This window comes from Toxotes jaculatrix, chromosome 14 (genome assembly GCF_017976425.1).
Source record: "Toxotes jaculatrix isolate fToxJac2 chromosome 14, fToxJac2.pri, whole genome shotgun sequence".
In the NCBI taxonomy this organism is placed as follows: Eukaryota; Metazoa; Chordata; class Actinopteri; family Toxotidae; genus Toxotes; species Toxotes jaculatrix.
The window spans coordinates 14,087,318-14,102,111 of record NC_054407.1 but is presented as its reverse complement, the minus strand read 5'-3'; the positions used below and the strand labels follow the sequence as shown (position 1 = coordinate 14,102,111).

General features: G+C 43.1%; 1 protein-coding gene across 2 annotated transcripts; it reads left to right on the top strand.

Annotated features, from left to right (window-relative positions):
* The first annotated feature begins 462 nt into the window (after positions 1–462).
* Positions 463–13,991, top strand: gigyf2 (GRB10 interacting GYF protein 2). Of its 2 annotated transcripts, none has more exons than XM_041055331.1 (29): positions 463–592; positions 2,711–2,762; positions 2,953–3,109; positions 3,275–3,370; positions 3,590–3,698; positions 4,571–4,676; positions 4,803–4,843; positions 4,938–4,970; positions 5,167–5,268; positions 5,863–6,074; positions 6,271–6,418; positions 6,540–6,791; positions 6,903–7,075; positions 7,358–7,514; positions 7,626–7,792; positions 8,203–8,297; positions 8,531–8,659; positions 8,794–8,924; positions 9,048–9,148; positions 9,248–9,388; positions 9,503–9,661; positions 9,756–10,016; positions 10,093–10,215; positions 10,327–10,578; positions 11,261–11,463; positions 11,607–11,758; positions 11,863–12,056; positions 12,821–12,962; positions 13,062–13,991. In XM_041055331.1, exons 2-29 carry the CDS (start codon positions 2,725–2,727, stop codon positions 13,127–13,129), a joined length of 3,942 nt encoding a protein of 1,313 aa, XP_040911265.1. In that variant the 5' UTR covers positions 463–592; positions 2,711–2,724; the 3' UTR covers positions 13,130–13,991. The 2 variants fall into 2 exon arrangements, with proteins under 2 accessions (XP_040911265.1, XP_040911263.1); XM_041055329.1 differs by having other exon boundaries at positions 5,167–5,343.
* The last annotated feature ends 803 nt before the right edge of the window (positions 13,992–14,794 follow it).

Below are 14,794 nucleotides of genomic sequence, written 5' to 3'. Positions count from 1 at the left end.
TGAAATGCTTCTGACTTATTTACCTGTCAGCGCAGAAACTGACACAATAAATAAATAACTTATTTTAAAAGCTATGTAAAGAGTATGGAGAATGTTTGTTTTGCTTAAGATTCAATCATTGCAATCAGTTTTTATTGTAGTATTTTATACAGTTATTCTGTGGAGAGGCATTTACACATTCACAGGGCGCATATGTGTAGGGAAAGCTTACATTACTGTGTACATTGGCTTCTTGGGGGGAGGGTGGGGGTGGTTTGTATATCCCTTCCTGAATACTTTGTATGTGTGCAAAAACAAAGTAATGCTCGGTTTAATTAAATCGTATTTCATGCGACATGCCTGATGTGCCCGTGTGTCCTGTCCGCAGCGTATAACGCGTATAACATGAGAATGATCAATACCTCGCTCATATTCACCTCGTTATCTGGTGAATACGTACCAGTCAGCAAATCTTACCACGGCATACGGGTTTTATCTGCTGTCATGTGACCCACACTCAGCCATCTTGTGGAAAACGAAGAGAGAGAGAGAGAGAGCCCAGAGAGAGCCACACAACTCGCATACAAACCTTGTGCTGTCAGAACAAGCAGAGGTAAGACAGCCAAAGTTTAATACACTAGCAAAGGAAAAATAGTACATTTAAGTAAAGTGCCATGTCAGGGAGTTATATTCTGACGATCTGACTCGTGCTTGGGACTGTTGTTAAACCACCATGTTTACTTGGCCTTGCAGCACCGGGCTCCAGTGTCTGTGTGTGCGTGTCCGGGCCGTGTGAAGTGCGGGACGGCCTGACAAGGAAATTTTGTTGTGGATCCAGGCTGCTCAGCAGGCCGCGTGTAGCTAGGTAGCTAACCTGTTAGCGCGTCAGCTGTAAGTGTTGAGGATAGGGATCTACCAGTGGTAGAGTAGTGTTACGATTGTAAAGTAGAATAAATGAAAAGACCCGTCCTCCTGTGGGAAACTAAATTAGTGTCAACACGTGTATACCTTGAGGTACGTCAGAGATACTCGAGCAACGTTGTCGATAAACGCTGCTAGCTAGCTAACGCGCTGGCAGAACCACCGTTGGCTCGCTAGTTGAAGAAAATACCCTGGTGTGGCACCAGCAGGTAGCACTCAAACTACACATATGTTGCCAAATTTCAACATAACTATAACCAAACTGTGATTTTTTACCCGTTAGGAGATATGCTGGCTAATGTCAGTTACTAGTATCTTGTGATTTGTCCATGTTAGCTGTTTATTTGACTGGTTAGCCTGCTGCGTTAGCTAAGGCAGTGTTGTTAACCGGCGTTGATTTCCACATAACCTTCCCGAGTGATCGTCGCGACTCGAAGGGTGGAATTGTAAGCCATCTTTTAGCATGATTCAGTAATATAACCAACGCCAACGTTAGCTTCAGGAAGGGCCGGCCTGATCATGCTGCGGTAGCTATGAGCTGCTCCTTTCCTCATACTAGCGTTAACACTACGTGGTTAACTCAGCTTTTTTTAAAAAATATAAGGTAACAATCCGGACAACTTTACAAGAAGTTATTGTTCAGACATTTTTTACACTGACTTTAGCTGAGAATCATCTTATCAAAACTGTAAAATTTACTTAACCAAACCGGTAAAAGTTGTGTTGTTTGGAACAGATTGGCCAGTTGGCGAACACTGGCTCTTTAATCGTTGCAGACAACTCATAGCATTATGTAAACTCAGCCAGGCGTTTGGCTTTCACTTTATTTTAACACTGGAAAACGTGCAAAACTTCCAGGAGAGTTGTTAGAGATGTTACTGTCTTCAGTTGAGTTTACTTTAACTACCAACTTACACGTGGCTTACCCTGACTTCCATATGGTCAGTGGTATTGTGAGTCTACTGTCGCCTTTTGAGCCCGATATTTGCGAAATCCTGACCGTGTAATAAATCCTTGCTTTCAAGCCTGAGGGTAAGGTAAAGTCGTGGCAGTGAAGACACCACGTAAATAAACCACTAATCCTGTTGACATAGGATAATTATTTTTGATCATCTTATTTACTGCACTAAAGACTATCTCCGTTGTCAATTACAGGTGTCTGACATTCCCTCTTTGCAGGCTAGGAGACTTCCTAAAATAGCTTTAGCAGATTGAAATTGTACACTGGTTGTGTGCTAGTGGGATGGGCTATATATTCTGAGGAGTTGGAGTACATTAAAATGGCTAACAAAAACTTCAGTGTTTTACCAAATTCTGTCCAGCAGAATTTGGCACGTATGTGCTGTGGTAGATGTAGTATGTCAGTGAAATTTAAAAAAAAAAAAATTAAGTAACAATATCTTGATATAAGTTGATTTCTGATGTATTTGAGATTATTCAGTCTCTAACAGTCTCTGATTGCAGTTTCTCAGGTGTGAGGATTTGCTGCTGTTCTGTGTGTGGTGTTATTTTAAATTGACAGTCTTCTGGTTTGGACTGTTTTGGTTGCACAAAACAAGACGTTTTGAGTTGTCACCATGGCTCAGAACTTTTAAAGGGCATTAATCAGTTTTAAAAAATAGTCCATGATAGACCATTAAACCAAAGATATTAATCAGTATTTGGTATGAAAATGGGCACAATAAGTATGTAGGATTTTTCTTTGTAGTGTAAATTGTAAAATAAATTACAACATAATGATGCTTCATTTATGTCTTAAAGGTGTCGATTGAGTGATTCTAATCCTTTCTCTCACTTTTCTTATTTGTAGAACTTCAAGGAAGAATGACCGAAACCCAGACACTTAACTTTGGACCAGAATGGTAATTGGACCTGCATGAATTCATCATTAGTCTCTTTGAAGAGATTTGTAGGTTGTGAAACTGGTTTTCTCTTTGGGGCCTAAAGCAGCTTTTCCATACATGTTCAGACATTCCAATTGCCATCTTGGCTTTAGTGTTGTCTCTTCTTCTTATGTCCCTTCTGTGTTTACTATCCTTTCTCTCTCTGAAGGCTCCGTGCCCTGTCTGGAGGTGGTGGCAGCAGTGGCGGTGGAAGCAGCAGCACTGTTGCCTCTCCACCCCTCTCACCTGCATTGCCAAAGTATAAACTTGCAGACTATCGCTACGGGAGAGAAGAAATGTTAGCACTTTATGTAAAGGATAACAAGGTGGGTGTAACATCTATATCCTAGCTGTTGTTGATTTGCATACAGATGATGGTACTGCCAAGATTAGATTTACATCTTCCTTTTTTTGGTGTGTTGTAGCACATTCTGTCAAAGCCTCATGCATTTTAACATTGAAGCCTGTGACTGTTTATTTTTCTTCTGCAGATCCCTATAGACCTACATGATAAGGAGTTCCTGCCCATATTACAAGAGGAGCCCTTGCCACCTCTTGCACTTGTGTCTTTTACAGAGGAGGAACAGGTAGGAGAACTTGTCATAATATCTGGTCACTATTTTGATGAGAAATGCCAAGATCAGAAATTGTTTCTGACTTAGGCCAGTTGGCTTATATTCCCGTTTCTTACTGGAAATGGGAATTACTCTTGGTAGTTAGACTATCAGATACAGAACAGGTGCCAAGAAGAGGGCTGAGAGCTGGCCGTTCATCCTCTCTTTCCCCTCCCCCTTTTGTATTTGCAGAGAAATTTTTCCATGTCTGTAAACAGTGCAGCTGTACTTCGGCTGACAGGCCGAGGAGGCGGTCCGATAGCAGGGGCACCAAGAGGCCGAAGTACCTCAAGGGGTAGAGGTAAGAATTTAAATAAGTTCATACATGGATGTGTCACGTTGCCTTTCTCATGTCACGGATAAATAGCTGCAGGTGGAGTTTAATCTGTGGAGTCAATATGGTGGATTTCATTTGTCAAATAAGCCTGTTTTAGCTAAGTAGATATTCTGTCTATGCAGTGTCAGAGTCACAACAACTGCAGATAGTTAGGATGCCTTTGAAGAATCCTACGAATTCGGCCACAGCTTGGGACAAGGGATGTAATATTAGCGCTCTGTAGGTGCTCTGCTCACTCAGCATACTTTGACCCCAGCAGCCTAAACTCATTATTGATGTGCCTTAAACATAGAAACCCCTGTTTAAAATCAGAGTGCTATTTTTCATGAACACACCCAGACACTTGTTTGTTTGCCAGCTGACAAGAAGAGAATAAGAAGACATAAGACTATACTACAGTCAAACTTCCTTATCACTGCTGGAAGATAGTGTCTGTGAATCATGGGGAGGGCTGATGAATTAAAAACCACAAGAACTGGTTTGTCGTACATCTTCTGGATGAAAAAGGAAAGGGAGGCCACAGCATCATGATTCAGCAGATCATGTGCAGTGGCTGGCGGTAGATCATTAATACTTGTGTGTTCGAAAAAAAATGTGAACCATTTAAAATGCAGCCGATTTACTCACCTAGGCAGCCATGACTCCTAGTTACAGGAGGTGGGTATAGCCTTTCTGATCATCTGTTACTGCCATTAGTTGAACCACATTTGGTCCTTTGATCGTAATATTAAATATTGCATCGATTGTGTACTTTGTGCTATGCAGTTGCACTCAGTCATGAGCAGCTAGATCTTATCGGGTCTCATTAGGTCTCTTCAATTTGTGATTGCTTTCAGGCCGGGGGAGAGGAGATGGAGGGTTTTACCAAAGAAGTTTTGATGATGTGGAAGGTTTTGGTCGTGGAGGGAGAGAGATGCATCGCTCCCAAAGCTGGGAAGAAAGGTAATTAAAGACCCATTTGTGACGTAAAATTCTGGCCATGCACAGATGACGAGTTTTGCTCTGAAGCAGTTAAACATCATTTTAGGCATGACTTAACATAATGGGTGCTTTTTTTTCCCTCTCCAGGGGGGACAGAAGGTTTGAAAAGCCAGGTCGAAAAGACCCAGGTTGGTGTTACATTTTGTTGCTCAAATAATCAATACATGATGTACTCTGCACTGGCTTACTACTGCTACTTGTTCCTCTCTGTGAAACTGACAGACGCTGCTCCAGGGCATTTTCAGATGAATCACAGTAAGTTTGTTTAGTTACTTACTGTATGAAGTTCAGATTTTTTTGTGTTAATTAGACAAATGGCAGTTTTTGTTTTAGTTGACCGTATTAACCGTATTAAGCGAGTTTGTTAATCTGGACTAAATTTTGCTTTTGTTAATGGAATTTATGATTGCTGCGCATTTAATCACCCTACCCTGCCCACTACTCTTTACAGTCCGAGGAAACTACGAGGACGGCGTGACAGGCCTACCAAGGAAGCACGACTTCACACGTTCAGAGAGTGAGAACTGGCGTACTTCTCGCGATGAACAGAATGGTGAGGATGATGAGGGGGGCTGGCGACTGGCAGGTTCTCGACGGGACAGTGACCGGTGGTGCCCCCCAAGCCCAGGTGGGCACTGCACTGACCACGTTACTGATACATTTATCTTTGATAAATGTATTTGTGGTGTACTGCCATGTTTGTTGTATGGCCTGTTTCTGAATGTGGTGCGTTTGTGTGTCACAGCCTGTAAACTGTTGTGGGGTTTATTTTTTTTCCATTGTAGTGAACAGGAGAGTAGAAATTTTACCATACGGCCATCTTGAATTAAGAGGTCTTCTCCAGCTCTGCGTTTTCTGTCTGGTTTGTGGTTATCAGAATATTATGACATATAACAGGTACTTATTAATGGCACATGTTTTATGTGAGAGGGATAATTCAGTGGTACACTGGTGTCGTCTTTTTCTTTTTACTTGCACATGTTCAAAAACCATACTATTACTCTGTGTGGATAAGATAAGATACACCTTGCACTGTGTTCAGTTGCATTACTAGTGGCTGGTAAAAGTTGTCTGTCAGTCTTACTGAAACTCTATCATGTGATTAAGACTGGCTGTACAATCCTAATTATTTTCCTATTTTCTCCAGACGGGCCTCGGTCTGCAGGGTGGCGGGAACACCCAGACCAGCGTCGCCGCTTCCCGTTTGATGCGAGAGAAGATGAGCGTGGATACAGAAGGCCACGGTCAGGCAGCGGCAGCCTGGAAGATGAGAGGGACAGCCTGCCAGAGTGGTGTCTGGAGGACGCAGACGAGGAGGCAGGCACCTTCGACTCGTCAGGAGCCTTTCTCTCTCTCAAGGTAAGAGGAGAGTTTTTAATAAATCTTTGAAATTAAGTATTTATGTGCCATTTATGTATGTAAATTGCTCCTTTTCCCTAGATATTCTATAACTTATAATATATATTATAGTTATAATTATATAACTTCATAAATAAATCATGGGATGATACCATTGTCAGATTTCTGGAGTATTGTTCTTTGTTATTTTTATCAGAAAGCCTCCAAGGAGCCAATCCTGGAAGAAGCAGAGCTCGACTTCAAGCCCCTGGAAGAGTGTGAAGAGGGCCTGGAGGAGGAGGACAGTCAGCCCAAGGAGACCAAAGAAACAGAAACAGAGGCCAAGAGAGAGGCTGACCGGAAAGGTCAGTCACTTCCATAGTTAAAAAAAAAACAGTTACTAGCATTCACAGGCTTGGATATGAAAGGATATTGGCTATGAAATATTGATTATAATCTCATCTCATGACTTTAAAACTGTTTTAGAGTTGCTCAGAGTGGCAGAAGAGGCTCCACCTGTTGCTCCACCTGTTGCTCCCCCAGTCTCAGAGCCTCAGGCCCCTGTTCAGTCTTTGCCCCCAAGCCAGCCCAGCAGAACAGAAGAGACTGAGAGGCCAGCTGAACGGCAGCCACCCCTAGAGCTCCCGCCAGAGCCCTGCAAAGTCCCCCTGCACGTCCCCATGTCTAACAGCATGCTGGAGTCCCTACCCATGACCCACATTTCTACTACCCTTGCAGGTGGGGTTTGGTTCTTCGATTTTTCAGTAAATAGAAGAACTTGTCTAGCATTTGGCTCTACATACCATGCAACCCAACTAATATTTGCTATTCACATTTCCTGTTCTGCAGAAGTATCTGCTCCATCGCCCAGCATCCAGCTACCACAGCAAAAGCCCATGGAGGTTGCTGTGGCGATGAACAATCCTTTGCCTTTCCCTTCGAATATAATGGCACCTATTGGCAGGCCCGCCACTGTGCCACATGACACAGATGAAGATGAGGGACTGAAACACTTTGAGCAGGTAAATTAGTAGACTTTTTACATGAAACTGGCAGTGGGCCGTGGGGGTGCTGTCCTCAACCGTTGATCTACCAAGATAAATTTGACTGATTTGTAAGGACCTCTTAAAAAGGACCATAAAACACATTGTCAAAGAAATTCTGTCCTTTAAACCCCCAACAGTCAGGTAGTTCATTTATTAATCAATTAGTATCAGCCAAGAAAAGACAGGCGTGTTGTGTTAGGCTGAATTGATTTAAACAGGGTTATGAGTAATGTATAACATTTTAAAATTCTTCTCCAGGAGGCAGAAAAGATGGTAGCGTACCTACAAGATGGTGTGTTAGATGATGACAGACTTGCAGCAAAGGCTTCAGAGAAACCCAAGCCTGCAGGCCTGCCACTCACCCACGAAGCTGCTCTCAAGTGGTTCTACAAAGACCCCCAGGGGGAGATACAGGGTGAGACTGGAAGAAATTTTATGTGCTCAAAGTGGGACTTAAATGCATTTATTTTTTTAAAAGTGCTGCTGTTTCCTTTGAACCTCCAATGCTCTTTTTGTGCTCCTTCAGGTCCATTCAGTAACCAGGAGATGACTGAGTGGTTTCAGGCTGGTTACTTCACAGTGTCTCTGTTAGTCAAAAGAGGGTGCGATGAAGTATTTCAACCACTGGGAGAGATCATGAAGATCTGGGGGAGGGTACCATTCACTCCAGGCCCTGCACCTCCACCTCTACAGGTGTGTGTTTGCCTCATTTCTTACATCCAGAGGTTTGCTTTGTAAATCAGCACTAGCAATGACCTGTAGGTGGTGTCATAATCCACTGTTTTTACCAGTGTGGTTTATCAAACGAATCCTTCATGAATCAGCTGCTCAGTGTTTCAGGGACCTTCTTCTCCCTGACTTAACAGACTATATGGAGGTTTCTCATGTGGTAAATGCAATTTTTCATCAAAATTGTGTTTATATATTTGGCATTTCCTATCTTAATAATAAATGCTCAGAGACTGAGTAAAACAGTAGTCTTTATGTCCAGACTCTTCCTCAAAGCTGCCATCAGCCCTACAAAGACATGTATTTGTAGCTCCCTTTTTGCTTGTTTGACCGTTACTATTTATTCTGACTGTGTATCTCTTGATGTGATGCAGGGTGATGGTGATCAGGAGAGGTTGAAGAGGCAGCAGGAGCTCACTGCTCTCAACCTTTACCAGTTACAGCAGCTCCAATATCAATACCTCCTCAGGTACGCCAGACCCAGATCTGACACTTTGATTAAGTGACACTACTTGAGGCAGTTTATCACATTTCACTCAGCTCTCTCTGGAGCAACCGAAGTTGGAGTATGTATTGATGGGGTGGGATTTAAATGTCCAGTAGTGAGTGTACATAACTGATGGGTTAATATTCATTAAAGCTTAAGTTTCCCTTTCCTCTTTTCCTCTAATTTCTCTTATCCCCTTGTCCTCCCCCTTTCAGGCAGCAGTATGCTCAGGCCCTGGCCCAGCAGAAAGCTGCTGCACTTAGCTCAGCTCCTCTTCAGCAGCAGCAGCAACACCAACAGCAGATCAACCTGCTACTACAGCAATACCAGGCTCTCAAGATAAGGTTGATACTCTCATTATTGCATAACTCTGCCTTCCTACCTGTAAATCTACATCTGCCTGTCTAGAAATCTTGCCTTACATTTACATGGAGCGAGCATTGCATTTATGAGTGTTTATTTGCTTATATAATTATAGAGCGTCTGAGAGCCTCCTACCTCCTGTTACCCGGTCCCTGTCTGTACCAGACTCTGGTTCTGTGTGGGAAATGCAGAACCCATCCTCTCAGGCTTCCTGCACACCAAACCTCCAACAGGCTGCTCCAAGCAGTGAGTCTCAGCCATCAGTGTCCAGCAGCTTTGGTTTCTTCTTGAATGACATGAAAGCAAAAGAAAAAGAAACATATCATGTTATAACAGGTGTAATGCATCATACTCTGTCGTTCTCAACAGCGTGGGATGGCAGCAGCGTGTGGGATTTACCCATAGACTCCATGGCACAGGCTCCAACCATCGAGCAGATGCAACAGTTAGAGAAGTCTAAGGCTGCAAAGGTAAGCAGTGTTTTATTTGTCTTAGTGGAACTACGTCTTTCATTTTTCCTTCAGTATAGATAATAACAAGAGCGCGTTTTTATTCTCATCATCCAACAGTTGGAGCTGGAGAGGCGTGAGGCAGAAATGAGAGCCAAAAGGGAGGAAGAGGAAAGGAAACGTTTGGAGGAGGCCCTGAGGGCTCGACAGGAGGAGGAACGCAAACGCTTGGAAGAAGAGGAGCTGGCACGGCAAAAACAGGTTGAGCGTTTGAACAATATCAATCCAAAGCACTTGAAGATTTGAGCTGCTGTTCTGCTGTGAGTGACTTTTCTTTGATGGCACTGAGACTGACCCAGTGTTGTAATCCTTTAGGAGGAGGCTTTGAGGCGGCAGCGCGAGCAAGAAGAGGCACATCGCAGGCAAAAAGAAGAAGAGGAGAGACTGGCACAGGAGGAAGCTCTCCGAAGATTAGAGGAGAGACGGAGGGAAGAGGAGGAGAGAAAGAAACGGGAAGAGTTCCTTCGCAAACAGGCAAGCTAAGAAAAACATGTCCTGTACTTCAATGTTCTTTCTGGACCTGTGAAGTGTCTCCTTAATTTGCAGTGTTGTCTCTCTACCTCACCAGGAAGAGGAACGCAGAAAGCAGGAGGAACTTGAAGCATTGAGGAGGCGTGAAGAGGAGAAGCGAGCGGAGGAGGAGGCTGCAGCTGCTGCAGCAGCAGCAGCAGCTGCAGCTGCTCTCGCCCAGCAGCAACAGGAGGAGCAGAAAAGGAGAGAGCAGGAGGCCCAAAGACAGCAGGAGCTGCAAAGACAGAGGCAGCAGCAACAAGAGGCCCTCAGGAGACTTCAACAACAGCAGCAGCAGCAGCAGCTTGCACAAATGAAGGTAAGGAAACAGGATTAGTCAATAAAAATTTGACATTGTAAAATATAGGTGAAGTTCACAAACCTCTGTTTTGTAGCTTCCATCCTCTTCTAAGTGGGGCCAGCAGTCAACCAACACTTTAAACCAGGCTCAGAACGCCTTGTCTCTGGCTGAGATCCAGAAACTGGAAGAGGAGAGAGAACGACAGGCACGAGAGGAGGTAAGAACAGCTTTTTATTATCATTATTATCATTTTGTAATTGCACCAAATGGCTCTACGCTATCTAGTTCCCATCCTGCCTGATCCTCCTTTTCCCTCCTTGACCCACAGCAGCGACGTCAGCAGCAAGAGCTCCTGAAGCTGCAGCAGCAGCAAGCCCTGCAACAGGCTCAGCAGCCTCAGGCCAAGCTGTCTGGTTGGGGTAATGTGGCCAAGCAGCCGGTTATTACTAAGTCTTTGCTGGAGATTCAGAGAGAGGAAGCCCAGCAGATGAAGCGAAAGGAGCACCACCAGCAACAGCAGCAGCAGCAACAACAACAGCACCCCACCGTCACCCAACAAACCCGGAATCAAAACAGAACTGTACGTGACATATATGATTCTAAGTTTCCTGTTGGCTAAAAGCTACAAGCCTCTGTAGAGCTGCATGTGGATTTTAAGGGAATTCAGCACCACAAGCAACATTTTGACATTAGAAATTTAAAAATTAGAAATTATTGCTTAATTCAGTTTTCATTTTGTTTTCAGTATGAAAGCTTAATTATTCTGGGCAGTTTATAAACATGAGGGATAGTTTCTTGACAGTGTGTGAGAACAGGCTTTGTTTTCCTGGCTCTAAACAGTTTCACTTCACAAATCTTTTAAAAATGTAAATAATCATGTAAATAGAAAACAAAGCCTTAGTGATCTTTGGGGAAAGAAAAGCTGAAACCAAAAGTGCATTATTCACTTTGTCGTTTGAGACAAAATGAATCAGTAACTAATTTGATAATCGATTGTTTCAGCCACTTTTTAAGCACAATGACAGAATGTTCTCTAGCTCCAGCATTTCAGTTTCTGTGGATTTATTATGTGATAATTAGCTGAACAGCTTTAGGCTTTCAACAGTCCAAAGGAAATTGTGATGAGCATTTGTGTCCATTGTCTGACATTGTATAGACCAAACAGTCAACAGAGTAATAGGCAATTTAATTGTTAAATAAGTGTCCCTTGTTGCCCTAGAAACAAGTGTCATGCCAATAATAGTATCTCGCTCTCTTCACAGACATCTCTGAGTAACTCAGTGTGGGGGTCCGTGAACACCAGCACCTGCACTAACTGGGGCTCGGACTCCAGCAGTATCTGGGGTGACACCCACAACTCTAACATGGGCTTCTGGGATGAGGCTGTGAAGGAGGCTGTTCAGCAACCTCCTCAAACCAGGAAAGGCAGCACGCAGAAGAACAACAAAGGCAACGCCAACCTCAGGTATTTATTAAGAATGTCTTAGTCACAACTTCGGATGAAAAGCATGACTTTACCAGATGAAGGATATGAGTAATTCACGGCTCTCAGTTAATTTAAAGAGAATCTTTTTTATCTTCATCCTGCTTTTGTTTGTGCATGTAAAGTAACTCTTTGAGTGGGCGAGCCAATAAGAAGGTAGAGGAGGAGGAGAAGCTGCTAAAGTTGTTCCAGGGGGTCAATAAGAGCCAGCAGGACACCTTCATGCAATGGTGTGAGCAAACCCTGCACACCCTCAACACAGCCAACAATCTGGATGGTACGTCTTTAAAAATATGTTTTGCAAAGGCACTCCACCCACCACTATTGATGGCCCATTTCTGGAAGCCAGACTAAAATATTCTCCATCTGTTTCCCTGCCAGTTCCTACGTTTGCTTCCTTCCTGAAAGAAGTGGACTCTCCATACGAGGTGCACGACTACATCAGGGCCTATCTGGGGGACACTCCCGAGGCCAAGGACTTTGCCAAGCAGTTCCTGGAACGTCGTGCCAAACAGAACGCTAACCAACAGAAACAGGCACCGCAAAACCAACAGCAAGCCCTCAAACAGCAGCAGGTGAGCAGTTATTTAAAGGCTCAGCGCGTGGATACCAAATGGTTTGGTCCCATTTGCCTTGTGAAGCTATGCGAGTCTTGTAATGTGATCAAAAAGAGAGACGTCTGTCCCTTTTGCTCCCCTGAAATAGTCTGCGCTCTGAGGTATTTCTGCCTCTCATGTTAAAACCAATCAGAGCAAGTCATCTGACATAATCAGTGCGGTCATATTCCATCACCGCCACTGTTATTTACATTTATGGTCTATCTTGCGTCACTCCTTTGGATCAGCCCCAAAAGAAGTCATCGCAGTGCTTATTCCTCATTTCCTCATGAGGATGAAGACTATATTCATCCATATGATCCTCTTGCAAAAAATAGTTGTTTACAACACAGTGCAGCTCCACAACCTTTTTCAATTATGTTCTAAATTTTGCTCATTGACCGCACATGGTTCGCTATTGACCTGACCTGTCATTGACTAAATGATTAATCAGGGGAAAAAAATGATTTCAAGAGTAATCAATAATAAAAACAATCATGAGTTGCAGCCCTAATTGAATGTTACAGCTGATCTTTGTTCAGTTGTGTAGATGTTTTTCTTTCATTGTACCAGAAAATCACTTTCAGAGTAACATTGAATAATCATGAACTGAGCTCCAGCTTTGCACAGTTTGGAAAAAAGTGATTTGTATAACATCAGTGTTGGTAATACTTTGAATTTTCTGATGTCAAAGACCAGAGCTTCACAGAGTGGCTTTTAAATCCACGTTTTTTCTTCCCTAGGATTCTGTATGGGGTGGAACAGGATCTTCGTCACTCTACCAGTCCAACCATACGAGTGGCCAGCAGCAGCGCTTCGAGACCGTCACCTCAGGGAAGAAGAAAAAGAAGCAGAAGATGGTCCGCGCAGACCCCAGCCTTCTAGGTAAGAGAAAACGCCCATCTGGTAAATCTGGGTTATTCTGCAGCGATGTATCATTACAGCTCATCTGCTAATTGGATCTTTGCACCTTTTAATTTTCAGGTTTTTCTGTGAATGCATCATCTGAGAGATTGAATATGGGAGAGATTGAGACTTTGGAGGACTTTTAAGGGACTGCAGCCAAGTAAAACCCCACTGACTGTATCCGATTTGAACAGCAGCTGTTTTACCCAAACTCCTGCCCCGGCCCCCGACTGCTTCCACAACTTTCACCTTTTATTTTCAGTTTCTCATTTATAAGACATACTCTGGTATCCGCCCCACATAAATTCTAAATTGTGAATAAACAGGGATCTCTGAGGCAGGGTGTGTTTTCCTGTTGCTAAAGGACCGATATCCTGAGAAAAACCCTTGAGAGAAATGGACTGGAGCAAACTGGCAAGTGGAACATCCAGCCAGAACGTCCAGGAGAGCAGTCCCCAAATGAACGCAAGTTTCTGGACAGAGTCTGCAGAGGCTTTGACGTTGGTTGGACATCAGCTGCTCGGCCTCAAACCATATCCTGTTGTAGAAATTTACAGTGACAGCAGATTTCAAAATTTGGCCTCAGTTGTATGGGATTGTTTTGGGGTTTTTTTGTTTTTTAAAGTGTGGATATATGGGGGGGGGTTTTGGGGGTATTATGGGAAGGGTTAGAGAGATTATATCCATTGTTTTTGTTTTATTTATTGAAAGTTTTCCCCTTACACTTTAAATCCTCCCCCCTTCTCTTTCCCCTCCCTGTTTTCTGCTGGGTGTTCATGGATAAATACGGCAAAGTAGAGCCCAAGGATTCGTGCCCACTTATGTCCTGTTTTAAGGACATGGTCAAAAGTTCCAAGTAGTTATCTATTTCTTGTAAAATACTAGGCTGTTTAAAGAATAAACTTTCAACTCTGCATCTGTATTATAATATATGAAAATGATCCGCTGGAGTCATACTTTTTTATTGCGGTATGAAATAATAAAACAGTCTGATGTGTGGGCTGTTCACACCTGTGTCTGAACCATTCAGAAAAACTACAAATGTGCAAAATTCATTGGCTCTGCATTCATTCAAGCAGTCACACTACACTAAATCTCATTTTAGAGATCCTATTAAGAGCTGGAAACGTACAGATGAAAATTAAATGTTGCCAGGTGTTTGAGAGAACAAGAGAGTGAAGCCAGCGATCAGGATTTGTAATGTAATTAAACTAAAGAGCATTTTTAAAACCTCTAAGCGTGAGAATTTAGTTCCAAAACTGAAAATGAGTGATTGTGTCACATGCCTTTTTGCCACTAATCTGCTGCGTATTGCTCTTTTTTTTTTCCCCCCCGATCATATGTTTTGTCAGTTTGTGCCATGGTGAAATAAGTGTCCAAATTTGAAACTAACCGTTAATTTTGTTATCCCTCAAAAACACGACTCTGGTGACTTTTCAGGAAGTAGAAGCTCATCCTCTCACCACTCTTACTGTAGTGCATACCTACCAAAAAATTAGTCATGTTTTTTTAAATCCACAAAGAAGAACTGAAACCCAACAATTCCTTCTAATGAAAGGCAACATCATATTTCTAAGCACGCACGAAGATGGTCAAGTCATCGTAGGTTGACTCACAGAACCAAAAGCTCTGAAATTGACATTTCTTTGATCAAAGTGAAAAACCCTGAGTTCATTTCTCTCTCCAGCTGCTACAGCAGCTTTCATGTCAACTGAAAACAACCTTGGTGGCACTGATAGGTCAAGGCAAAAAACCTTTTGCTTCTAATAATTCTATGCTTCTGTTTAAGGAGGCAGGACATGTAATGAATT